Here is a 24842-nt window from a genome sequence, read left to right as displayed (position 1 = left end):
TAAGAAGGGCTCCGCTAAATTAGAAGTTTGGAACACTGTTAATCTGATAAAGAAGCTTTTTGTGCTGGGCATGCCTCTTCAAAAACTACTGGGATTAAAATTCACTGGTAAAGTAGATAAAGGATCTGCTAAGTTAACTGAGCATGTGATAAAGCAATATTTCTTGCAATTTCATCCGAGGTCCAGACAGTCAAAGAATATAATTGCAGGAATACTTGAGGCAGAGTTTAAAACATATTCTCTTCTATGATCTCCTGTAGCTGGAAGGAGTTTGTCTTTATTAACATACCTTTTGAAAAAATAAAAGGACAACTTACATCATCTTTCCAACAGGAATTTGAGATTCCAGAGAGAAATGTGGCGAGTTGGTTTATTGTAAATTTATAATAATTAGTCTCTCCATTTCAAACAGATATAGGTGGATACCAAAACTATGTGTTTTCAATATCATGCTCGTAACTCCAAAGGCCCAGGTATCTTCTCAATGCAGAGCTCAATGAAGTTAAACATGAAGTTTAGGTCCTGCTGCTACCAAGGGAAAATGTCTTTAAAGGTTATGGAGGGCTTTTCCTAGATAGAGTATTTCATGTGGGGCATAGGACTCACACAGATCGCCAGTATCAACATCTGGGTTAGGGACAGGCTTCTACTTTTCACTGCAGAACAACTGAAGCAACAGAACCTCTTCAGAAGAGGAAAATATTATTCAGCCTTAAGCCAGAATACAGCTTACTGTATTCAATAGATAGAAAAAGTTACCAGTCTTGACGTTAGCTGTAACCAAATCCTTGTCAACATACAGAATTGCTGTTGTACAACTTAAACAGAAACCAGTCTGACTCATAGCCCAACTCCAACTTAAAGACTGTTGTAATTTCATCGTTTCTCCAGTTTTTTGTACTTGGCTTCTGCAGAAGGAAAAATAACAGTATTTTAGGACTGGATAGGTAAAAGCTTTGAATCCTGTAAAATTCAAGTTAATTTACAGTATCACTCAGGGTTATTTTTTACTAAAGCATTTAGGCAAACAGAATTATATAATAAAATTTTTAAGAACCAGGCACTTAAGTCAGACAACTAATATTAACTTAAGCCAAGGGAACTTGGGTACCTGGTGGAACTTTATGAATCCCTCTGTTTGCAAGATTAACCACCTGTCTTTAAAATTTGGGTCAGTTCATATTGTAAAAGAGAAATCAAGCCTCACTAATAAGCTGTAGTTCAATAATACCTATATTAGTCCACCTCCATATAACTTGTTATATTAATCTTTTCCCAGTGCTTACCACTTCATACACAATGTTTGTTGCTCAAAAGCAACACAGGCAGCTCAGATGTGTTAAACAGAGGAGTTTACTTTGTCTTTTTTAATCTCCTTGCAAGGGGCTATGCTGCTATGTAGTAACAGTAGAGGACAATAGTTACCAAGTTTTTTGGAATATGCATCCAATTTATAAGCTGCCTGCTCCAGAGCTGCAACCTGTTCCTCAATTAGGTTGATTTGTTCCAGATATGGCTGAAGAGCAGCATCTTAAAAAAGTATAAAAATTATATCTGTCAGTTTTCAGTAATTCACTTCCAAGAAACAGATCACACTTGAAACACAAGCATTTCCATTACATTCTTCAGATAGAACAATTTAAGAGCTACTTCCTTCTCCTGCCCCAAAATCAAGTGGTGATACCAACAGACATCTTCCAGGAAAGTATGAAATGTTTAAGAGTACTGGCTAGACTCAACACAAGCAACAATAAAACGTGAACCAAAAGAAGTGTTACTTCCTGTCAGATCCAAAACCTGGGGTAAAGCAGGACATAAACTCCAATGCGCTTTTTCTTATGCTATTCTACACAGTCTATAGCTGTAAAGAAATATACAAGACTAGTGTGTATAGCAGCATGTCTATTCCAGTGAGCTTTCTTTCCTTCAGCACCTAATGGAGTGTGAACCATCTGACTCTTATATGCTTCATTTCCCAGACTGTTCATTATACCACTACCTTATTTGGTTTACTTACATTTTTGATTTAAATCCTTCAGATTTCTACTGATGTTTATAGCAATATCTTTCATTTCTAGGTACTTCAAGCTAGTCAGCTTATTCATGTTTTCCAAGAGTTTGTAGTCTTCACTGGTGGCTTAAAAAGAATAGAGTTTATTTTAATTAAAAGTTGATGTGGTTTGAATTGGGTGCAGACTCTTCAAGAGGACAAGAGATTTCAAAACAATAGCCAAATGTAACACAGAATAGTTTAGATGGTAATACAGGTATTAGAATAATTCTCTACAAAAAGAGAGATGAAATTTCATGAATTGTAAAAATCAACTGGACTGATGAATATTTATTCACTTGCTTTTTTTTTTTTTGAGAGAGAAAAATGGACTGATTCCTCACATTTCTGCACTTATTCTGTCAGTTAAACACTTATGTTTACAAAACTGGTAACACAAATCCAGACTGGTAATCTGTACCATATACCCTTCAAATCCATGCAAATCAGTAGTGCTGTGGAATGCTTTCAAAATCAAGAGCCTATGGAATCCACTAACTTGTTGAGCAGTTTACTTTCTCCAGTTAAGGTTGCACAGCAGTTTATTCTAAAGCATGAATGTTGAAAAACACGGGTATGATCCTTGCTCTCAGAAACAAAATAGCTGCACGTTTCACTGTCAGTTATGCTTCTCTTCCAGTCCTTCTTAACCTAGACCCCTTTTGGTTGTCTTTCTACGCACAAGCTTCTGCAAGACTAAAAAGAATTATTTCTAAGTTGCTGATACCATACCGAATTAATTTGAAAAATATTTGTGCTACTCTGAGACTTCATTAATATGAGTAATCTCAGTGTTGTTAGCAGTCTAGCAACATGCCAGAGTTGATCTGCCAGTCTTGCTAGATATGATCTAAATAGGTATAGCTTAGACAAACTACAAAACAAATTTCTTTAAAAGAAAATAAATAAAAAAACCCTTACTTGCAGGTCAGTACTGCGGTGCCTTACCTGTCAATTCACCTGTTAAATAAGTAGCCATTTTGTTGAACATGTCTTTACAGAGTTCATTGATGTCTGCCTCTGCTGGTTCCTTAGCTTCTTCTGCTGTTTCAACAACAGGATCCTCTAATCAGGGTACAGACATTACAGGGTTAGGGGAAAACTAGCAGGTAGAGAAACATGCTATAAAGATTAAATGGTCCTTTTTTTTCCCCTTCAACTTGACTACACCTACTTTCCATATAAGTTGTCTACGCTAAGGGGTAACAAAACTAGACAGTCTCCTTGAAACAGCATCAAGATTATCTCAAAATAATACTTTAAGAAGCATTTAAGGGACAGGCACCTGGCCTGACTGCACTTGCAAGTATCAGTCCCCTCCTGTGCTTAGATGACAGGAATTTGGAGAGAACTTTTGAGTGACTTTGTGCACAATGCTACTGACGTTTATTTCTAGTCACTGACTCAGAACAGAAGAACAGCCCCCCCCACCCCCAGTCCGTTACACGAGGCGCTGCAACTGATCCCCACCTGTGGAAAGCTATAATCACCGCTTTTCTCTTCCAAACCCCTTTCTACCACAACCTGTCCTTGTACTGCTCGTCCCTGGGGCAGTTCAGCATCCCTTCCACAACCCGACAGGCTGCTCTTCCCTTTGTCGGCAGCTTTCACCGGCTTGAACGCAAAGGCTGCCCCAAGGCCCACGGCTTCCGCGGGCCGCAGCGGCGGCGCGGGGGGGGGTGACAAGCACACGGGCATAAGCCCCTGGCGGGATGCAGCCGCCGGGCTCCAGGGCAGCCGCCGGCCGTCCGACATACGCGAAGCCGCGGGCCCGCCCCGCAGCCGGCCCCCACCCTTCCCGCAGCCGGCCCCCACCCCACCCTGCACCGCACCGGGAGCAGGCCGCGGCCTGGCAGGGCCCGGCGCCCAGTCCCCGGCCCCTTACGCTTGGCGGGCTGAGCGCCGGCCTCGGGCAGCCCCTCCGCCGCGGTCGCCATGGCGACAGGCCCCCTCCCGCGGCGCCCGCTTCCGCCTTCGACCCCTCGCCAGGCCGCGGCCCCGCCCCTCGCCGCCGCGGCGCTTGCGCGACTGCGGGCGGGCGGGGGAAGGCGGCGGCGGCGGCGGAGGGGACCGGGCTGGGCTGCGGCGCTCAGCGCTGGGCCCCGGCCACCGCCCCGCAGGGTCACGGAGCGGGCCGGGGCTTGACAGCCGCCCCGGCGCATAGATCCGGGGCCTGCCCCCTCACCCCCGCCGTTTCCGCTGTATCAGACACAGCAGGTGTCTGGTATCAGGGTGACAGTTTCGGCTGCCGGAACAAGCGAGAGCGAAGAGTCTGCATCACGGCAGGCGGAGAAAGACAAATACCCAGATGTAAAACGTGGCACGAGTTTACTTTTTACCAGCTGTAAAAGACAGGGAAACAGCACGGAAAGAGCACAGTTTGTGCTTGACGTGCCTGCGCTGTCAGTTTGATTATTTCCCTCTTTCTCACACCGCAACTGAACGATTTATTGCAAGAGCAGCAGAAGCACTTTGACACCGCAGGCCAGTTTCTAGGGCTGTTGGTAGCCCGGCCCTCACAAGCAAACTCCAGCCTTGTGTTTGAGGATGTTTGGCTTTGCTGGTCCCCTTGCATCTGAGGGTCTTAACACAGCTCAAAAGCAGCTCTGCTTTTGCTAATGATGTGAGGAGCCTGCTAGCACGCTACACTGTCCTGTGGTCACTGTGGTAAGCATTGCTGTAGTTACCACAGCAGTGTCTACGTGGGGTTTTTTTGAGTCCACAGCATAAGTAGCACTATATATAGATAGTGCAGCTAAGCATTAAGTCTGTTAAAAAGATCTGCCATTGCTAAGTATACAAATTTTTGTTCAAAAAGTCATTTCCTCCCCTCCTCTTAAGTAGTAAATGTATTTTTTTCTGTTGGTGGTCTTTTGGTGGGGGGTGTTTGGTTGGGTTGGTTTTTTTTGTTTTTTGGTTTTTTTTTTTTACAGTACAACAGTATATATTTCTCACTCTTACACTACTGCTGTTTAGTTTTTAATCAAGCAAAAGTTGTTCTGCAAGTAGCTTCCACTGAGAAGCTACTAGAAGTATAACTGTTCTTGCTTGGTAAGGAACACTCATTCCCTCTTCTGACTTCAAATTCAAATGTATCTCCAACACGCTGTGAACGGTCTCTGGCTCTCCCCGTGTGACAGGCACTAACAACGGACAACATATCAATGTATAAATGCTATCATCACCTTATACCATTTGTGATGGAGAAGCTCACATGTTCAAAGGAAAGTGTTTCCCTTTGAACATTTCCTGTGTAAGTTGGGTACAGAAGAATAATGATTTACTATATAGAGAGTGATACGGACCTAAGGAATTATGAGAACTGTATTCTCTTACAAAAAAAATCACTTATGCAATGTACATTAATGCAATTCTTAAAAACCCAAATCATACAATCGTGGAGATCATGCTCCAGAAACAAGAGAACAGGGTTCCCATCTGATGTCCAGTAAAGTCAGTTGAAATCTTTTGGCAATCTCCAGCAGGCCCCAACAAGCTTTGCAGTTTTAAGACTGGAGAAGCTGCAGAGCAAGGCAATACAGGAGTCTATGTGAACTTTCTCATAAACCGGAGTTTTGCATAGGCAATGATAAGGAAGATAACAGTCATGCAGAAGAGAGCCACTAGGTTTTCCCACATTGCCCAGTTGGTAGGTGCGATTCCTTGGCTGCACAGGTATGCTTCACCAGAACACCTGCAGAAAAGCATGGGGCAGAAGTCGGTATTACTATGCAGTACAAGTCTTCAGGTCGTTAATTCTATTCCTGTTCCACAAAGATTATTCTACCCTCAACTCTGCAAAACAGGTGACAACTAGAGTAACTTCATAACCTATCACTAAAAAAAAAAAATAAAATCTTAAGGGACAAATGTAGATCTCTGGTTCTCATCATTTTTCAGTAGTATCCTAATTGTTGTTTATAGATAGCTGGCAATTTATGAGTAAACCTCAGAACCACATTAAACCATGATAAGTACAAAAGCATTAGTTTCACGCAGAAATCACTGGAGGTCCACAGCAGCGGTCTGGGGTCCAAAAGCTGTGGAAACAGTGCTCTAGAACTGTTCCCTGCAGTAACCTCAGTTTGTGAGCCCTCTAGCATATGTCATGAAATACTTGCATTGCTACAACTTAAGGTATCAATAGTCAAGACTATTTCAAATGGGGCAGTAGCACTGGGAGATACCTTGGCTCTCTGCTGTACCTGCAGGGAGGTTAATATTTACAAACAAGCTCTGAGGGGCAGGCATGTTTCTGATCACATGTCTACTGCTTCCCAACAACTTTGTAGCTGTCCACACATTGCAATTCCATTGCTAAATGACCCTGGGCTTGTTTAAAAAAACCTGATAAACTAGGTTATAAAAAACTAAATTTTATTTAGCTCATCTGCGTATTTTTGGGACTAAAGTTGCATTCCTACTTCACTCTTGGGTAATTGTGAAGTTTTACTATATAATCCTAAAATACATTATTTTGGGACATATTATTGAGACTGGCCTATGAGTGGTTATTCTCTGAATAATATAAAAATTTGAAACCGTCAGACTTCTCTTTAAGCAAGCCATCACAATTCAGGCCCAAGAACCACCATGAGTTAGAGACTTACAGTTCTCCTGAAATATCAGGGGGACAACTGCCTGCATCTCCTACAGACACTGTAACATTTGGATTCTTCTCACCACAGAAGTAGAGATCTCTGAACTCATTCACTTGAAGAGCCTAGGGAAAGAGGCAGACATCAGATTTTTACAGAGTTGGTGATTTGGGGTGCTAACACTGAAACATCTCAAAGGAACTTGAGTATTAGCAGACACATCACCACTCTTGGAATTGTATGTTTATCTTCCTTTTTATTCTGAAGCTCTTAATTACTGACCTTCTGAGGAACTGCTCCAAGTTCTACATGCAGGATGGTTTGGTGTCTGAGTCTTTGGCTTCAAAGTTACATTTCAGTGATTTAGCCATGGGTTTCTGTCTTGCCAGCTACAAGCTCCTGTTCATCCACTTCCATCTGAGTCAATCTACTGACCCAGAAAACTCTGTGGCTGTATGCAGACACCCCAGCACCAGCACACTGAAGCAGATGGCACAGTCAGCCAAGGCAACAGGGGAAGGGTTCCCTTGCTCTGGCATCCTGGGCTAACTGCAGTCTCAGGGGACACTTCCACGTTCAGCAACACTCATAAAATATCTCGGTGATGTCCAAACAGGGAAGGTATCACACATCTCCCTGCCCTCCCTCAGCCTACCTTTTTCTTCCACTGCCGGTCAACATGCTTCTGCCCACATCACCCTGCACCAGCTCCGGCATTCATTTCACTCATTTTTACTCAAAGGTAGGAAACTATTCCTCCCAAATAGGCTTGGCCAGGGTGAAGACGGGAGATGGAAGCACAACTCCCACCTGTGACCAGTGGGTGACCTGCTATGTTTAGTTACTGTGTTTCAAGCAGCTGCACACTTAGCTTTCTGGTACCCCAGCTCCTTATTCTTCAGAAATGGCAGTAAGTCATATTTCACTTCAGAGGAAGCCACACTGAAGACTGAGACACTCAGGTATTATGGTAAATCCTTTAACCAATTGGACAATGATTAACCTCAGACTGGCCACCCAAACAGCAGTCTCTGGAGAGGCCATTCAATATTTGGCTTTATTGTAAACCATAGGGATCAGCTATTCAGGCTAGGAATTAGTGCCCCACTGGACTGCTCACTCTGCTGCTGTCCAAGCAGCACTAATTTTGTGGCACAAAGGATTTATTTGTTCAGTCTGAGACTTCCACCTCTCACACAGAGATTAACTTCTGCATCCTTTTTGGGGTTGGCTGGTTTGTTCTTCTTTTAACATGTTCATGCAAGGAAAGAAACCAAATCTGATTTTTAAGAGAACCTCATTTATACTCAAAACCTCTCCAGGAAGCAGCAGTGTGGCTACATTGCTCACAAGAGACCGATGCTAGTTTCTACTCACAGTGAGGCCATATCGGGGGATGCTGAAGTACTTGAGCCAATTCAGCCAGCCCATTACAGAAGGGAGGTTTACTAAGAGGCCTGAAAAGATCTGAAATAGAACAGAAGAGACTAATGAGTCACAAACTCTGTTTACTGCAAACAAGCCATTCCTGCAGATAGTGCAGTTGCCCAGCAGAGGTGCACTGGGATAGATGGACCTCCTGCTGCTGTTATGCCTGTGCCTACAGGCATGGGGTTCAAACCTTGCAGCAGTCCCAGCCAGCTGACCCAACAGCACACACAAGTACTCCAGTTGATCTGCTTGCAAAGAGGTCGGAAAGGTTTTCTACATCCACGTATGAGCTAAGAAGCATACATGCTAACAACTTCTTACTCTGGAGGACTGTGTCCTATGGTAGAGTTAGCCAGAGGCTAAGGAAGGATGACTGGGAGATGAGGAAGTGGGGAAACAAGAAGGAAACCAGGGGGAGCCTTAAGGGCTGTTACTGTTTCAAGCTTTCTCCTCTCACCTACATCTTTTATCTGTGCTTTCTCCTGCCTGGAACAAGGTTTGCTCATCTACTTCTTAGCTCAATTGTACTTCATAGCTAAACTTGACACTTCAGGCTGTGCTTCATCACAAGTGTTTTTGTGCTTACCCTGCTGTTTTTCAGGATGTGCATGTGCCATTCCTTATATACTGTGACTTAACTCAATGTACATCAGCTGCCCTTCACCTCACATCACACTTCTCACCCACAGCAAGCATTTGAAGCGACACACTATCACTTAGCTTATTGCAAAAGCACTGTTTGCAAAGCTCTGGTGGCACCTGAGCAATGATTGCTCAGAACAAGAATTGCACCTGAGCAATTATTTGATCCTTAGATTACAAGTTGGCAGAAGTACATATTTGACTATAATGACAGGCATGGGGCTGACATGCTACTGGACTGTGGATTCTCAGCCTGCTTAGGTCTGGCTCAACCCAGTCCTCTCAGCCTGTCTCAGCTGCTTCCTCACCTCCACCAAAGGAGCACACACACCCTTATATACTTACAAGCATCAGGACAAAACAAATAGTGATGAGCAGATTTGCCACAGCCACCACATCCATCCCAGCACTGATAGCCAGAGACATGGCTGTGGCAGTGTAGGACACCAGTATCAGAGTCAGCATGAAGAAGAAGAACCGGCCTGCAACAGCTTGGTATCCTGTAAAAAACAGAAAGAGGCCAATAAACAACCACATTGTGAATCCCAGAGAGGTACTCTTGGAGTCCTATACAAGACAGGGAAAGCAGGAAGAAAGAGCAAGTTTGGAGTTAGCAGGACCTATGCATGATCCAAAGGCCCAAAGAGCATTACTGAACGATGTGGTCAATCAGGCCCCTGTCTTAAGATTGCTGGTGTCTCTGCCCCTGCCTCAGTGTCCTCTGAAGTTATGATGCCAAGCACTTAAATCAGTTGAAGATCCAACTAGTTTCATGTATTAGATATAGGAATTAACCTCTGGCTAAGCCAAAAATCAAATGTGTTGGAAGATGACAGGTTCAACAAAAGCATCAATTCTTTACCAATCATCCAGTAACTGATGCATGAGAATATGATGGCTGGAGCAGTTCTCATGGGCAGCAGATCTCCTATCATCAAGGCCAGGAAGTAGGCAGACACACGGTAATATCCACTGGTGTATTGATGGCTGCGAGGACAGGAAGGAGGGGAGTTGTACAGGTTTAGAGGTTATCTAGGAGCAGGTGCAGCATGTGTGTCTGGTTTATCCTCATTTGGTTTCTGTTCTCTCTACCACTGACTCCTTCTCTATATGCAAGTTGCTTATTTTCTCTGTGCTCACTCCCCACTCTGTAAAGTAAGGGCTGATCCATCTCGCAAGGCCCTGCAGTCATACTGAGACCCCTCTGAGGAAAGTGAATGAAAGGCTATATGACTACTAAGTAACATATTGGCAAAAAGCTCCTAAATCTCTTTTCAAAGTGAATGATCCTTAACCCAAGAGCATGGGAAAGTATTACACTGCTATCAACTGGAGAAACACTTCATCCACAGCTAACTCATACAGCTGCTTCCAGGAAAGAAGGAATGATACCCAACAATGGGAAAACACCTTTGGGACATAAACTCACCTCCAGTTCACAGGGCAATTAAATGTCATTATGATTGTGTTGCTGCTTAATAGAGCTCATGAAAAGATGCTTTAATTGGTGAGGTGCCAGAATGCCCATTGACACAGCTGGTAAACTAAGCTGGTAAGCAGGGCAGACTGGTAAGAAATGTCAGTGTGGGGGAGATAACAGCTACTGAGTAACTGTTACAGGCAATATTAAGCTGCTCTGAGCAACCTGTGGGTAGACATGTGCATTCCAGGCACAAATCTCCAACTTCTTCTTTACTGCATAGGATCTGTCTCTTGCCCTTTCATCCCATGAGCTGGAGGCTATTCCAAACTACATTTTCAATATATATGTATATATACATGTGTGTATATAATATATACATGCATTTACATACTTATACACACATACAAACACATATACATATATATAGAGAGAGATGCGCTTGATTATTAGGGAGCTCTTGTAAGCCAGCGAGCAGCCCTTTTTGTCTGAGCATCCCTTGCAAAGAGCTTTTCCAAGAACTATCCCTTCATCTTTGCACAGTCTTACCACCTTAGGACCATTGCAAGACAGCATTTCAACCCTGTCAGCAAGAGGGCAGGCAGGGTTCACAGTCTGCAGGATTCACATGCAGACTTGAAAAACAGCTGTTACCAAAAGTGGGTAGGAAAAGCACTTCTCAATAAATTGTGACACAGCAAGCAAGATAAACATTTTATTTCTCCCTCCTTCCCCCACCACTTAGCATTTCAGTCTCTGCTCTACAGACCAATTTAGCATTACTATTACAATCTGATGTTGCAAGGGAGCAATCAAGTCTTTGGTGGAAATTATTTTGTTTAGCCTGTAAGATACTCCCCCTGCCTCACTCCAGGGTATGAGACAGTCTAAGTGCCTCACTACTTACACAAATAGTTTCTTGTCTCTGATGAACAGCTCGATTGCAGAGACACTGGAAAAACACTGGTTTGTGGTGACAAAAAACAAGGATCCAACCCTAAAAGGCAAAACAGAACAGTCAAAAAGTAAGGAAACAGCCTAGATCAACACTGGCAGCCTCAGACATCACCATACCATCAAGTCAGTGCTTTTTCTGTCTCTGTCCACAGAATGGAGATACTTAATTGTGCTACTGTAGATCTTAGCTGTAAAACCAGGTTTATTCCTTTATCTTTCCTTTCACATCTCCTTTGTATGTATGTGCGAGCCTGACAGAGCTGCAGTCCCTTTAGGACCTCTGGCAATACCATGCTGCAGCACACTGAGGCTTGCGAACCCAACCCTCCGTTGTGGTCCCAGTGGATCCCAAGGCCTTCCCTGTGGCTGAAACCTGGCTGCTACAGATAGAAAAATAAGCAAAGCTGTGGCTTTCCAACTTACCGATTCTGAATGCCACTTCGATCCAATTTTACACCAAAAAAGATAGCACCCACAACCAAGGCTAGAATTATAGTCACTGCAATCTAGAATTGGAAAGAAGAAAGGGAAAAGGGAGTCCTTCAGATAAGTAAATAGGGACAAACTTCTTATTAAGGCATATGCAGGGTTTAAGATTCACACCTGCCTGAAACTTTGCTTTTGTGAGTCAATGTACACCTATGACACACACAATTAAAAGCCTTATGGCAAATTTTATGCGCTTATCCTCTTCACTCTTCTCCTTCCTCTGATCTTCTTTGGCTGGGAAAGGTTAGTAGAAGCACACTCAAATAATAACCCAGGTTAAAATTCCAAGTGAGGGACAAAATTAACATCACCCTAGAAGCTCCTCATGTGAGCCAAAGAATGGAGCATTTCCCCCCACTCCTCAATCTTCAGTGCAGTAGTCCTTGTGCTAAACTAAAATGGAGATTTTTTTCAAAGGCAACTAAAGGTAGCTGGATATCTCACTCAAGTGGCAGTGCCACAGGCTGCCTTTGAAAACAAAAGTCTGTCCTACAAACTGCAGATTGCGGGACTGAGAGCAGAGGGAGCCTGAGACTTTTAGCAATTGTTACCTACTTGTGCAACGGAAGCCTGTGGGTTCCTGATGAGGTTTTTCAGGGAACGCTTGGACACCCAGTACAACTGGGTGAAGAATCCATTTGCATAGGTAATCTCATGCTCCTGCTTGGATACTCTTTGCTTGCTTCCCTGTCCAAGTTCCACTTTCCCCAGTGCTTCCTTTGTGCTCTGATACAGGCTGGAGTTGAGATATTTCTGGTGCAGCAGATCTACCACATTGCTGTCCATGTTATCTTCTGCCACTCCATTTGCACTGCTCACCTCTGTTCAGAAAGACAAGATACAGCTTGTGATTCTCCACAAACCCTACCTTCAGACATGGCCCATCAACATGCTCAGCCACTTTGGAGGCTGAATAAAAAAAAGCAGGAATGCCCAGAGAATTTGAATTGTTCAAGCCTCAGCTCTGAGTTTAAGAGGCTAGCTTGAGTGACATGGTTTCGCTACAGTTTTAATCAAACCTAGATAATCTGCCTGTTCTTTGTGGCACAAAAATGCCATATTCTTAGAATGAGGCACCAGAAAAACCTTTATTTCACTGAATTTTGGGGAAATTAATGTTTGCTCTGATCCATTTCCCCATCCCCAAAAAGCAGCTTTACAAAAACTGTTCCCTTATAACCCTTCAGTCATAGATATGCTACAGCATCCCAAACAAATATTTCCCAAAATTTCACTCACTACATTGTTTGTTCTCTAGATTAGAGATTTGTTCTCTAATCTAGTTCCAATCTTTCTCACTGCCCTGTAAATCCATTACTCCTTAGACTGTCTACTGTCTTCTGTCAGCTGTCTCTTGAGATTAAGCAATTTCCAGTCTTTCCCACATAGGTTTTGTAAATTACTGATACTTATCACTGCTCCCCTATATTACTGAAGGAAGAAAAAAAATCCCTTTTAAAAGTTTTCTGAGGTCTTTAAAGAAGCTCAGAGCGAAGTATATCTATTAGTAAGAAAAATAAAAGATAATGAAGTGCCTTAGACTGAAGGAAACCCAGAGAATGAAAGTTTGCCATCACCACATACAACTTCCCTTCTACACCAGCCAACAGTGGATATCTCCTTCACAATTTACCTTTTCCTGTGTCCACAGGTCCATGATCTTCCTTGCTTGCTGCCACAGCAGTTGAATCACCATTTATGATATCAAGGAAGAAGTCAGCTGGATTATTGAAGGGTTCACATTCATATCCTTAAAAAAAAACAAAAAACACACATCCTACATGTTTGCATTGCACAGAGCACAGCTTGGAAGGTCAGGCCTAATACTATATTACTCTTCCACAACCCTGTTACAAGAAAACTTCCTTGGTTTCCATGACCATTACTTTACAGCAGTAGAATGAACAGGATTTAGGATATAGTGAATCTGAGATATTTATACAGAGCTTCAAAGTTGCTTATTCTCCACTGATTTCAGGTGAGGAGAAATCCGTAACTTGCTTCTACACAGCTCAGCATGGACAGCTCTTGCCTCCTTCCCAGTGCTGCTCAACCTCATCCCACTCTGAAAGACACACAGTTCCTCAGTAGAGGTTGCTGGATGTCCACTCTACAGCCTGAGATGCTTGCTCTAGAAGCTCAACTCTTGCTTGTGCTTCCTTGGTCACAAGGAAGAGGAAGGACTGTTCAAGAGTGGCTTCTTATAATATGGTTCTAGCTATGGGATGAGAAGGAAAGGAAAAAAAAAAAGCAAGAATGCTTATTCTATAACATTCCTATGAGAAAGGAAGTGAGGTGGGACAGTAAGAGGAGGAGTAGAAGTAGTGAGATTAGTTAAAGCATCTCCCTTAAAGCCAAGGAAAGTTTACAATCCAATTGTCCATGGCTGAACCTCGACTAGATTGCAAATTCACTCCACATTCTCTGTTCATTAGTCAGAAGCCCTCACCCTGCTTACTTGGAGAGGGGGCAGCCACCCAAGAGTGCAATTATTATCCCATCTTAAGACACACCATGATTTTGCTCTCTCAGTCGCCCACTGCATTCAGACTAGAGCAGACTCTTGGATCAGCCCCTACAGATTGAACCACAGCCTGCAGATTGGTAGCAAAACCCACTGGGTCTACCACCTAAGCCCAGTAGAACTACAAGTGTCATCTTGTCTGTTGTGCATCATGCTTCTAAATGCCCAAGTGATTCTGGGCTTTTGTCCTGATGCAAGGCAAAACAATGGCAGGAGAAAGCCATGCTCTGTGTTGTCTGAAAAATTTCATTTTTATCATTTTGGTTTTTGTAACGTAACACTGTTCAGGCTGTATGTGTACAGCTTCTACTATCCTAGTAAGAATCTACCCACAGATTAAACTCATTAGCCAGTTGCCTTTACTCTTGGCACCAAAGACTTACCGATAGAACTGAAGTACTCCAGGGCCTGCTTTGCAGGACCATGGTACAGCACCTTTCCCAAAGCTAGTAATGTCAGACTGTCAAACAGCTTGAATATGGAGTAGCGGGGTTGATGGATGGAAAATATGATGGTTCGCCCTCTTCTTGAGAGCCTGAAATAAAAACAAATCATCTCTCAAATACACCACACTTTGCATTTCAGAAAGGTCATGTTAACTCAAGCAAAAAATAAGTATCCAAATCCAAGACAAATACTTGTCACCTTCTCAGGGTCTTGACCCAGAAAAGAAGTAGTTCCCCCTTCTCTGTCACTGTGTCAGATACTGCCTTCAAGACAGCACCCATTATTACAAGAGATCATCATTGCAGTCTGGGTAGACAAAGTATGATGTCTGTAGCTGGCAAAGGTTGAGGCCACAGCTGTGTATAAACCCTCCTTACGTGTTTCCTATACCAGGCTTCAAGTTGACTAACTGGAATGGTCCTACTGCACTCAATGGCAGTACCAGGCTTTACAGGGTGTGGAAGTCTGCCCAGCTGAGATTTCTCTTAGCTCTTCTGCTGAAGATTTACCTCTAGAAAAGTCAAAAATAGTTTTCCTTCAGGTTTGTCAGGCACTCTTTCATGTGCTTTAGCACTTATGCCCAACAAGTACTCTTGCCAATCAAATACCTCTATCCTCAAACAGCAGAGCAAGATGTCCCCCCAGGCAAAATCAGACACCATGCTACAAACCCAGGAGATAAGGCTTAGGAACTTGTTCTCATTGAATAAGCCTTGTTTGGTTCTCTTTGTACCAGAAGACAGTTCATGTCCAAAACATAGGAGATTAAGGTAAACACTGAGGGTAAATCTGCAGGTGAAGTCTGATCTGAGTTCAAGGCTGTTGCCAGAGTGGAGGAAGAGACTTTGTAATTGACTCAGCTGGAAGACCAAGAAATTATGATTACAAGACCTGACCTCCCATTCCACCCCTCTCTGTGGCAAAGGGAAGCTGTCCAAGCTACATCTGCTTTTTGGGCTCCAATCCAATTCTTGCTGTGGAAAGATTCCCATCAACTTCAAAAGGCTTTGGACAAGGCCCAAATAAATAGCTTACTACCAATTCTGAGTCTATTTGTCTAGTGCTTTTTTTTTTTTTTTTAAAAGAGAGCCCTGTAGCTACTCAGTCATAACAGCATTCCTTTTTTTACTAATGAGCTGACATCAAAATTGCAGCAGAGCCCTGAAGAACTGACTCTTACTTCTTCAAGAGGATGAGGACTGCATTGGCTGTGCTGGCGTCAAGGCCGGTTGTTGGCTCATCCAGAAAAAGGACTGGTGGCTCTGTGATGAGCTCCATCCCGATGTTGGTTCTCTTCCGTTCCCCTCCAGACACTCCCCGGATCAATTCGGTTCCTACCTACAAGCAGAAGAAATCAGGTATTTACAACAAGACCTAGTCAGTGCATGCTCTGGAGTTCAGGACTCTCCACACCCAGCAGCCCTTTTTATTTTCAAAGTCCCATTAGTGAACTCCTGCAGCAGATGATGGGTCTGACTCAGACTGAGGGACTATCTAGCAGTAAGCAGAGCCTGATTTTCAGAGGTACCAGGCACCGTATGACTTCAGGGAACAAGGATGTCATTGACAAGGAAGAGCCAGAACAAGGCCACAGCAGTCAGAGGTGGCACTGGTGTTCGGAGATGCCCTTTGTTGGTAGCTCACCTGCTGCTCAAGTAAGAGGTGGGTAAGTAAAGTAAGAGTAAAAATGCTTCTGGGAGGAACAAGCTCTGCACAGAACTTCTCCATCACAGCCTAGCTTTCCATCCCTCATAGCTTTCAGCACTGTAAAAACAATTTCCCTGTCTTGTCCCACAAAGCCAGGAAGTGACTGAGCAGCTTTCCAAGGTGCAATGAGTAGGCGACTTTTTCCCCTCTGAAGTTATACAACATGCTGGACATAGTCCAGAATCTTCCCCTTTTAGTAGCAAATACACATACCTCTTTCTAAGCTACCTCCTGAGCTTGAGACTGATTTCTCGTGTGCAGTACAGTTTAGTCAGGTTCCTGCTTAGCTTGCTGTAGCTGCAGCACGTATGCCATACTGCCCAGAGTTAAGTAGTTCAGTTTCCAAAGGTCGTATGATTTCTGAGAAAGATATTCTCACTGCTCACCTTAGCATCAGCCACTTTGCTTAATCCCAGCTCACTGATTATCTGGGTGACTCGCTTTTCCTTCTCTTCAACACTGATGGAGCTGGGGAGTCGCAGGGCAGCAGAGAAGTGCAGGTTCTCCCTCACTGTCATTGTACCCATGACAACATCATCCTGAAAGCAGTACAAATGGACAGTTGGAAAGCTTCCTTCTCAGCTACCTGACTGGGCACCAGAGTCCCTGTAGTGGCAGTTGCTGGATAAGCTGTGTGTGGACCACAGTGGAAACTGGACAACCACTGCTTCAAAACTTACACAACAAAATTCAAGGTCACTCAGTATCAGTCAAGGGGAGAATTCAGCTCTTCAGACTTCCACCTTACACCAAGCATCACCTCAGCCTGCTTTTCAGGCTCAGGAGTTCAAGGGCAGACAGTACCATTTTGTACTGCATGTGCATTTTCCTTACCACCCAAAGGGAGGCAGAGCAGGTAGCTGTTTTTGTAAAATGTTAAACTTCTGCCAGTCCAGCTGAAGCCAAGGGACATTGCTAGTGCTCAGTGTTCAAGGTGGAGACACTCAGGGAGTCACCCAAGTCAGCTCTGTTCCTAGTTACAAGCCATATCTTGCTGTGGTCCAGAGCACCTGCCAAGTTCAGATGCCAACAAGGAGCTCTCCCCAGCTCCTTGCTGGCAGCAACTCCTCAGAGAAACAAGAATATTGCACCAAGATGCTCCAGATTTTTTCCATGTCTCAACTATCTCTAACTCTTAGGCACAAGACTTTATACTAAAGACTACTCCTTTAGAAAAGCTTCACTTATGTGCATTTTGAGTAAGAATCAAATCTATCCATCTGACAAACATGGGCAGCCTACACCAATCCGTAACAACCATGAGGCAAACAGAGTTGACATCAGGTCCATCCAGAGTTTCATGGCTTTCCATCACCCCTGCTTTAATATTTGAGCCAATTCTGCATCCCACCATATGATGGGAGAAGGTCTGCAACACTGGGCAGCTGCTCAGAAACATGCCTGTTAACGAGGCACCTTTCAAATCTAGTGCCCTTTTGGAATACACAGCCCCTAAGCTGCAGGGCAGCAGATTCTTGCCTGCTTTGGGATTTCTTCCACATCAGATGTAGTTGATCAGCAACACAAAGGATGCCAGCCAACCATGTTTGGCACTGGAGTTAAAAGAGGAAGACTGAACATGCTGCTATGCTAGAAGTATGTCACAGATTACTCAGGGTGAAGTGTTATGATAAACTGGCCTTGCTGCCAAAGCTGGTTTAGGAATTTCCTGCCATCACTTCCCTCCCCACACACCCTGAGTCTCTCACCCTAGCTTCCCATTCCCCATCCTCAGATCCACCAACACAACTGTTGGGTCACCACATTGGAAACTAAACTGTGAATTTAAGCTACCTTAATGCCAAACATAATAAACTGTGGCATGACACCCTGGCTTGCAAGGCATGAGTGGAAAGACCACCAGCAGTTTTATAGGGATAACACATGACTTAGCATGTCTATATGTTCATCTGCATAAAAATGACCCTCTAAGTATGTATGTGTTTAGGCCTTAAGTTTTGTTTGTAGTCTTTGGGCCATCTTTATTGATCTAGAGAGTACTGCACAGGGGTCGGAAGGGAAAGAGACCTTTTAATGTCTCCCCTAGTTACCTATCATAGAATCATAGAACGGTTTGGGTTGCGAGGGACCTTAAATATAATCTAGCTCCAACCACCCTGCCATAGGCAGGGACACCTTCCACTAGACCAGGTTGCTCAAAGCCCCATCCAACCTGGCCTTGAACACTGCCAGGGAGGAGGGAGCCACAACTGTTCTGGGCAACCTGTTCCAGTGTCTCACCACCCTACAGCAAAGAATTTCTTCCTTATAGCTCATCTAAATCTACCCTCTTTCAGTTTAAAATCATCACCCTCGTACTATCACTACACTCCCTGATAAACAGTCCCTCCCCATCTTTCCTGTAAGCTCCGTTTAAGTACTGGAAGGCCGCTATAAGGTCTCCCCGGAGCCTTCTCTTCTCCAGGCTGAACAACCCCAACTCTCTCAGCCTGTCCTCATAAGGGAGGTGCTCCAGCCCCCTGATCATCTTTGTGACCCTCCTCTGGACCTGGTCAAGCAGGTTCATGTCTTTCTTACGCTGGGGGCCCCAGAGCTGAACACAGTACTGCAGGTGGGGTCTCACGAGAGTGGAGTAGGGGAGGAAAATCCCCTCCCTCAACCTCATCATTTTAAGGTTAAGTTTGGTTGCTTTGGACATTTGAGAGACAACTGGGATTACTTGCAAGAAACTTCCTGGTCATTCATGAAACACTGAGGATTTGGGATCTTTGACCTGCAGGATCAAGACTCAGCATCAGTATTGTCACATGCATCCTTCCAGAGCCCCCCAGCTGGCAGCTTTCAGAAAAGCTGCCTATTTCACATCTGCCTAAAGTCAGAAGCCTGGATGGTTTCCAGATTTGGCTGCACATATGGCTGCCAAGAATCCCCCTCTCCTCAGCTCCCCCAGGGCTTTAAGGGTCTATTATTGGTCCAGGCCTCCACCCACTTCCGCAGATTCAGCTGGCTTTTCCTGTCTCCAAGTGGAACGAAGCTCTGTCCCAGCCAGCCAGAATCAGAGGAAGAACAGCAAGGATCTATTTACTTCCTAGAATTATTGTCTGATAACTTGAAGGTACTAGAACTGCTAGAACTACTTCTGAGTTTTACAACAAGAGATTTTGGGTGTTGTGGGTTTTTTCCTAACCTTTGGGGTTTTTTTAAACCATTGCTAGTACTTCAGGGCAGAGCCCAAAGAACAAGCCGTACTAGCTTAGTGGTTTGGGCATCCATGTGGCTTTGGGAAGACAAACATCTCTGTGCTTGACTTGGTTGGAGTAACAGTTTGATCTTCCATATCCCAGAAAAATACTAAATACTGTAACATCTGAGTTATCAAATTACTCTGTAGGAATCATTGAAAATTACCTAAACTAGTAGTTCATATTTTGCTCATCTTATGCAGTCTTCCCTCCCAAGGGCTCCCAGACCTCCACTGAAGGCAGTTACTCACCTGCACAACATATCCTGAGATGCACTTGAAATTTGGAGGTTGAGGGATGCCATCTATAAGCACTTCTCCAGACAGGCCTGCTGGGTCCTTTCTGGCAGCCAGCACATCTAGGAGACTTCAGACAAACACCAGGCATTAGGTTTTGTCATAACAGCTGCTTTTACCTTTGACTAGATAAGTACCACCAGTCAGGACTGCAGTTACAGCCTGCTCACAGCATGCTGCAAACCAAAGGGCACAGAAAGGGGCTTTAGCTCTTTGTACAGAAAGTCTGGTGTAAATACAGAATTTTCCAGCACAAGGTGTGCCACAGCAGCATGTCAGTAAACAGACCCTCACAACTCACAGCAGTCAACCTCCCACAGACATAAACTCAGCCTCCGTATTAACAGCTAACCTCAAATGCACAGAGACAAAAGCACCCTGCCAAATAGCTGCAGTCTGCTCTCCAGCCAGGGGAGCACAGAATTAACTACTTTGATCTCAAGGAAGTTAATCCAAATAGGTATAAACAAGACTAGAGTTAAGATTAATTCTATAAAGTAATTCCCCTTACTGCCAGTGCAGAGGCCAGCCTGTCTGCTAAGTAAAAACCACCCTGATGAAGTGCTGCTGTTAAAAACATCCTGATTAGCCATCAGTCTCCTTAGAGATGAAGATCAAGGGTCACCACAAAGACACACCTGCGTGAACTCTGGCCATATTTGCCAGTCTCTGACATCCTCAAAGGCAGAGATCTCTTACCATAGTTATACAGGAGAGAAAACAGCATCAGCACTGGCTGGAGATAGTCTGCATGGTATTTCTCTATGCTTTCATCCAAAGAAGCAAGCACAAGTGTACCCTCACCATCAGGCCACAGCCAAGTTGGGGTGAGGATCCAGAGCATCCTACAGTCTGACATTACATCATATTCCTGTCAGTTGTCAGAGAGGGGTTTGGCCTAGCATCTTCAAGGAAGTCTTGCTGCAGTGACTTCACAAGGGAGCTTGCACCCCCTCCCCACCCCATTACAGGTCTAGGACAGAGCCTACACCTGAGCTCCAGTCACCCCAGTTCAGCCTGGTATCATAACTCAGGCCACCACCAAAGGCGACTGCAGTAATATGGACCACCAACTGGTGCAGATGAGGGGTGTGACACCGCTGCTGGGCAAGAACTCCAGCAAAGCCAATAGAGGGACACAAGGTCAAACTGCATCACCAGATTTCTCACAGGCATGCAAAGGTCTGAGCCTGCAGATCCTTCACATCTCCCCCAACCCTCAGAACCCCAAATCCTCTTTGAACAGCTGACTGTCCATTTGAAGGAGCAGAAAAAAAATACTCACGAAGATTTACCGCTCCCGGTTGGCCCCAGGATAGCATTCAAGCCTGGCTTCATAATGCCACTGGAAGAAGGAAAGAGTTATTTCCAAATGGAGGACTGTTCACATGTAGCTCATAGTAGAGGTAAGGTGTGAAAAAAATGCTGTTGAAAGGAAAACTTAAGAGATTATTAAAAACTTCTCCTTAAATCTGAAATCAGTAAGCATTTTTCCTTTCTTGTCCCAGACTGTCAGAACAGAACCAGAGCTGGATATAAAAAGCAATCTACAAAAGACAGAAATTGAGTGTCTTCTCTACTAAGCTGGCTCTTGAAAATAAGAAACAACTGCTCTCTGTCGCTTATTTCCTCTGACTGCAGCTTGAACCAGAGTTAAGGGAACCCTCATATCTTCTGGCAGAAGAGTTCACATAAGTTTGGTCCTAATTTGCTCAGATCAGTAACAAACTGCTCCACCTATATCCCGGCTATTTTGCCTAAAAGCAAATTGAAAAGTTCTCACATGAACTGCAGACTGGCAAGAGGGTAGTCATTTCTTTACCACCACAGCTGGATCTGGAAGGTGACACTGAGGTCACTGATTCACAGCAGCAGATTAATTCCCACCCTCTGGTATTTTATTTAAGCAAGAACTTACTAAACATTATGAAGGATCTTCTTTTCCACAGTTTTCCGTTTACATAGGAATCCACTGGACTGCTTAACGGAGTACTGGATGTTATGGAAACTCACAACAGAGCCCCGAGGGGATCGGATGGACTCTCGTGTTGGAAGAAAACGTTGGAAATTGCCTGCTCCTTCCTCTTCTCCAACAGAAATAATGCTGTGATCAGATGTGTCTGCCATCATGCCCTTGTTACACAGGTCAAGCTCCACTGCATGGAGTTTTTTGATGTCACTGTTGTTTTGAGCAGTTCCCATCTGCTGAGACAAAAACATGCAGGGAAGGAGACATGCAAGCAAATATTTCTGCAGAAAGTGTCCTGAAAAATCAAGTTCACGCACAACATGCCAATACTTACACATGCCAAGTTTCCAAAAGGATGGACATCCACACTGGAAGACATCCACTAGTCCCCAAAGGCATGGAAACCCACAGATTTAGAACAATACACATAGCCTTTAAGAACAAGACATGAATGTCCTTGAAGTGATGCTAGCTCAAAGAGCATCTAATGAGGTAAAAACCAAGCCCATCTGTGATGGTTACCATCTTGCTCAACATAGTGCAGACTACAAATGCAAGCTGCTACCACTTAAGCTAAAGAGTCTCAAGCTTCCTTCCTTCAGGCATAACATGCTTACCCCTCCTCACAGCCCCACAAAGCCAGCAGAGAAAACCTCTTAATGAATCTGTTAAGAAGAACCACAGGAAGAAAAACAGCTGTGCTTATGAAAACGAAGGCCAGTCACATGCACCTTGTTTGCTGGCACAAGTTTGTTTCAGAGATACCAATGTGACTAAAATAACAACTACACATGCAGCTTATCATCTTTCGGTCAAACCAGTATCAAGATACTTCACAACTACAAATAGGAAGAGAAATTTGGATTTGTCTGCAGGAACCATTTACCCTGAAGAACAGTAGGGCTTCCCCCTCCCACGGGGAGAGATCTGGGACATGCCACAGTAAGGAAAAACATGGTACAAGCTGGTACATTAAGGAAAACTAATTATGGCATCTATTTGTAATCAAAAAGTTTTAAGGCATTCTGGTTCAATCAGATAAGTTGCCTCTGTAGCTCAGGATGGGAGCACCTGAAAGGGAGGACATATGAAGAGCAAAGGGAAGAAATTGTCCTCCCTGTCCATGCATCAGAGCCTACACAGTAGGAAATATATCAATATGGGTATAACCATTAATATTGATACACTTAGTCACAGCAGCAGAGATCTTTTGTCAAGGGACTGCTTCCCTCTCTGTTGCTGTAACTGATGGAGACCAAGTTTGGATCCTTTCACTGATTTTAAAAAAAAGTTTAAAGCTCTTGCCTTGATGTTGCATGTGAAGAACTTGGACACCCTTCAGTCCCAAAGTTCTGTAGCCTGTGCATGGCCTGGGCATAACTTGTGCCCTTTTACCCAGGTGCCCTCACAGCTGTAAACCTTCCTGGCCCCTTTCCAGGAACTACAGCAAGTAAGAGGAATTACTGCATGCCTCTTCCAGAAACTGAACACAACAGGTTAGACTAATACAAGTTAGTCTAATAATTTACTTCCCTTGTAGCTGCTGGTTTGTTGGAAAGCTAAAGATTTTCTGTGATGCTGTAGAAAGCCAAGGTGATCACCAGGCTAACTAAGAGAGCAAGGAGAGAACTATCCACAGAGACATCCATTGCTGCTTACTTGAGTTTTGTGGGAAGGTAGATGTATCTCACCAATCACCCTTTTTGTACCATGTGCACTTCTTTCCTCCCAGGACCGAGAGGGTGATAACCAATAGGACCAACGATATCCACCACTGCAGAAGTAGTGGATTTCTTAGGGAGTGAGATGGTCATCCTTTTAAGAAACTGGAACTACAAGAGCCAGATGTAAAGAAACAGGAATTGCCCTTTCCTCTCTGCCTCTTCCTACCACTTAAAGCTCAAGAAGTTGTATTTTTTTTCTGTATAAGTAAAATAAAAGCAGTGGGGAGAAGGAAGGGTTGTTTAGCTTGCACACATCCTGAACTCTAAGGCTGGTCACCCCTGGGAAAGCCTTGCTTATGGGAAACAAGAAAGGATATGCTGGTTACATCAGCAAGAGAAGGCTTATATGCTTCAGAGGTTGCACAACAGATCAGAAGGAAAAAAAAGGTCAGGATGACAGTAATACCAGGGGCAAAGACCTGGTTATACTTTTGAACATTTGATTGTCTTGTATAGCTCACATCCATTCTGGATAGGTTCTGTAGTTCATTAGACCATAAACCCTTTTATACAGGTTTTTGCAAAGCTACTGATAAACCCTGGCAAGCTAAACCACCACTGCGGGCATATGCAAGGGTGGCAGGAGGATGAGAAACGCTTGGCAGAGACTACAGGTAGGAGCAGGCGGCAGCAGCACCTCAGAAGCAGCGCCCCTCCAGCCTCCCACCCTCGCTCCACGGGCCGGTTCCGCCGCTGAGCCGGAGCCGCGAACGGCCCCAGCCGACCACGCTCCGCGTTCCTACCCCCTCCCCACCCGCCGGCGGAGCCGCCCCGCGCCCCGGCCCCGCCGCTCCAGGAGCGCTGCTCGCCGGAGGGCTCCGCCGCACCCCGGCCCGGCCTGCCCCACCCGCGCCGTTACCTCCCGGCTGCCGCGGGGCTCTGGCGGCGGCGCTGCCTTGGCGGCGTTTTATAACGGGGTCCGGTCGGCGGGTTACATAAACCGGCGGCGAGGAGTGCCCGGAGCTGCCACGCAACCCCCGCCGGGATGCAGGCGAAGGCAGCGGCGGTGATGGAGCCCCACTCCGCTAAGCAGCACGGCGCGGCCCCCGGGGCGGTGCCGCCGCTGGGCCGAGCCGCCCCCGGCTGCGTGGGCCGCGCTGGGGCGGGCAGCCGGTTCCCCCGGCCGGCGGCGCTGGGTCCGGGCTGGCGGCGCGACGGAGCCCCGTGCGCCGGGATGCCGAGGGCTGCCCCGCGCTGTTATCCCGCCCTCCTGGGGCGGGGAGAGGAGGAGGAGGAGGAGGAGGAGGAAGAGGGAGGAAAGCACCATTGTTCTCGTTGGAAACCACCGAAGGGGGAAACGGGCAACGGACACGAGGTGCCCAGTGACTTGCCCGCAGCCCCTGCACATCCCTGGCACAGAGGGGTACGGCTGGGGGGTGGGGGGC

The 24842-nt window shown here is 45.0% G+C and overlaps 2 protein-coding genes across 7 annotated transcripts; both read right to left on the bottom strand.

The window, feature by feature from the left end:
* Positions 1 to 257: 257 nt before the first annotated feature.
* On the bottom strand, positions 258 to 4181 carry BLOC1S2 (biogenesis of lysosomal organelles complex 1 subunit 2). Of its 3 annotated transcripts, none has more exons than XM_074874809.1 (5): positions 3936 to 4181; positions 2999 to 3115; positions 2018 to 2137; positions 1417 to 1530; positions 258 to 900 (listed from the first exon to the last, which is right to left on the bottom strand). In XM_074874809.1, the coding sequence occupies exons 1-5, from the start codon at positions 3985 to 3987 to the stop codon at positions 713 to 715; spliced, it is 591 nt and encodes a 196-aa protein (XP_074730910.1). In that variant the 5' UTR covers positions 3988 to 4181; the 3' UTR covers positions 258 to 712. The 3 variants fall into 3 exon arrangements, with proteins under 3 accessions (XP_074730910.1, XP_074730911.1, XP_074730912.1); XM_074874810.1 differs by having other exon boundaries at positions 258 to 908; positions 1426 to 1530; positions 3936 to 4172; XM_074874811.1 differs by lacking the exons at positions 258 to 900; positions 1417 to 1530; positions 2018 to 2137; positions 3936 to 4181 and adding an exon at positions 3521 to 3830.
* Positions 4182 to 5356: 1175 nt separating this feature from the next.
* On the bottom strand, positions 5357 to 24615 carry LOC141945919 (broad substrate specificity ATP-binding cassette transporter ABCG2-like). 4 transcript variants are annotated; one of them, XM_074874805.1, is made up of 17 exons: positions 24317 to 24615; positions 22068 to 22165; positions 21683 to 21966; positions 21050 to 21109; positions 19720 to 19834; positions 16652 to 16804; positions 15739 to 15896; positions 14495 to 14646; positions 13221 to 13337; positions 12143 to 12408; positions 11522 to 11604; positions 11049 to 11138; positions 9584 to 9708; positions 9067 to 9221; positions 8026 to 8115; positions 6661 to 6773; positions 5357 to 5744 (listed from the first exon to the last, which is right to left on the bottom strand). In XM_074874805.1, the coding sequence occupies exons 2-17, from the start codon at positions 22110 to 22112 to the stop codon at positions 5597 to 5599; spliced, it is 2154 nt and encodes a 717-aa protein (XP_074730906.1). In that variant the 5' UTR covers positions 22113 to 22165; positions 24317 to 24615; the 3' UTR covers positions 5357 to 5596. The 4 variants fall into 4 exon arrangements, with proteins under 4 accessions (XP_074730906.1, XP_074730908.1, XP_074730907.1 ...); XM_074874807.1 differs by lacking the exon at positions 22068 to 22165 and having other exon boundaries at positions 21683 to 21969; XM_074874806.1 differs by lacking the exon at positions 22068 to 22165.
* Between the last annotated feature and the right edge of the window lie 227 nt (positions 24616 to 24842).

The sequence above is a fragment of the Strix uralensis genome, chromosome 7, assembly GCF_047716275.1.
Source record: "Strix uralensis isolate ZFMK-TIS-50842 chromosome 7, bStrUra1, whole genome shotgun sequence".
Classification (NCBI taxonomy): domain Eukaryota; kingdom Metazoa; phylum Chordata; class Aves; order Strigiformes; family Strigidae; genus Strix; species Strix uralensis.
Note: the sequence above shows the minus strand (reverse complement) of the source record. Positions and strands in the feature narration are given on the sequence as shown.

Excerpts from the sequence above, each read along its gene's own strand:
- LOC141945919 (XM_074874805.1), bottom strand. The coding sequence starts at position 22,112 with ATGTCTTCCAGTGTGGATGTCCATCCTTTTGGAAACTTGGCATGT. Across the intron at positions 21,967-22,067 it reads CTTTTGGAAACTTGGCATGT|ATGGGAACTGCTCAAAACAA; the intron begins GTAAGTATTGGC and ends TTGTCTCAGCAG. Across the intron at positions 9,709-11,048 it reads AGAGACAAGAAACTATTTGT|CCATCAATACACCAGTGGAT; the intron begins GTAAGTAGTGAG and ends CTGTCCTCGCAG.
- BLOC1S2 (XM_074874809.1), bottom strand. The coding sequence starts at position 3,987 with ATGGCGACCGCGGCGGAGGGGCTGCCCGAGGCCGGCGCTCAGCCCGCC. Across the intron at positions 2,138-2,998 it reads TTTAACAGGTGAATTGACAG|CCACCAGTGAAGACTACAAA; the intron begins GTAAGGCACCGC and ends ATTCTTTTTAAG. Across the intron at positions 1,531-2,017 it reads GAAGGATTTAAATCAAAAAT|ATGCTGCTCTTCAGCCATAT; the intron begins GTAAGTAAACCA and ends TACTTTTTTAAG.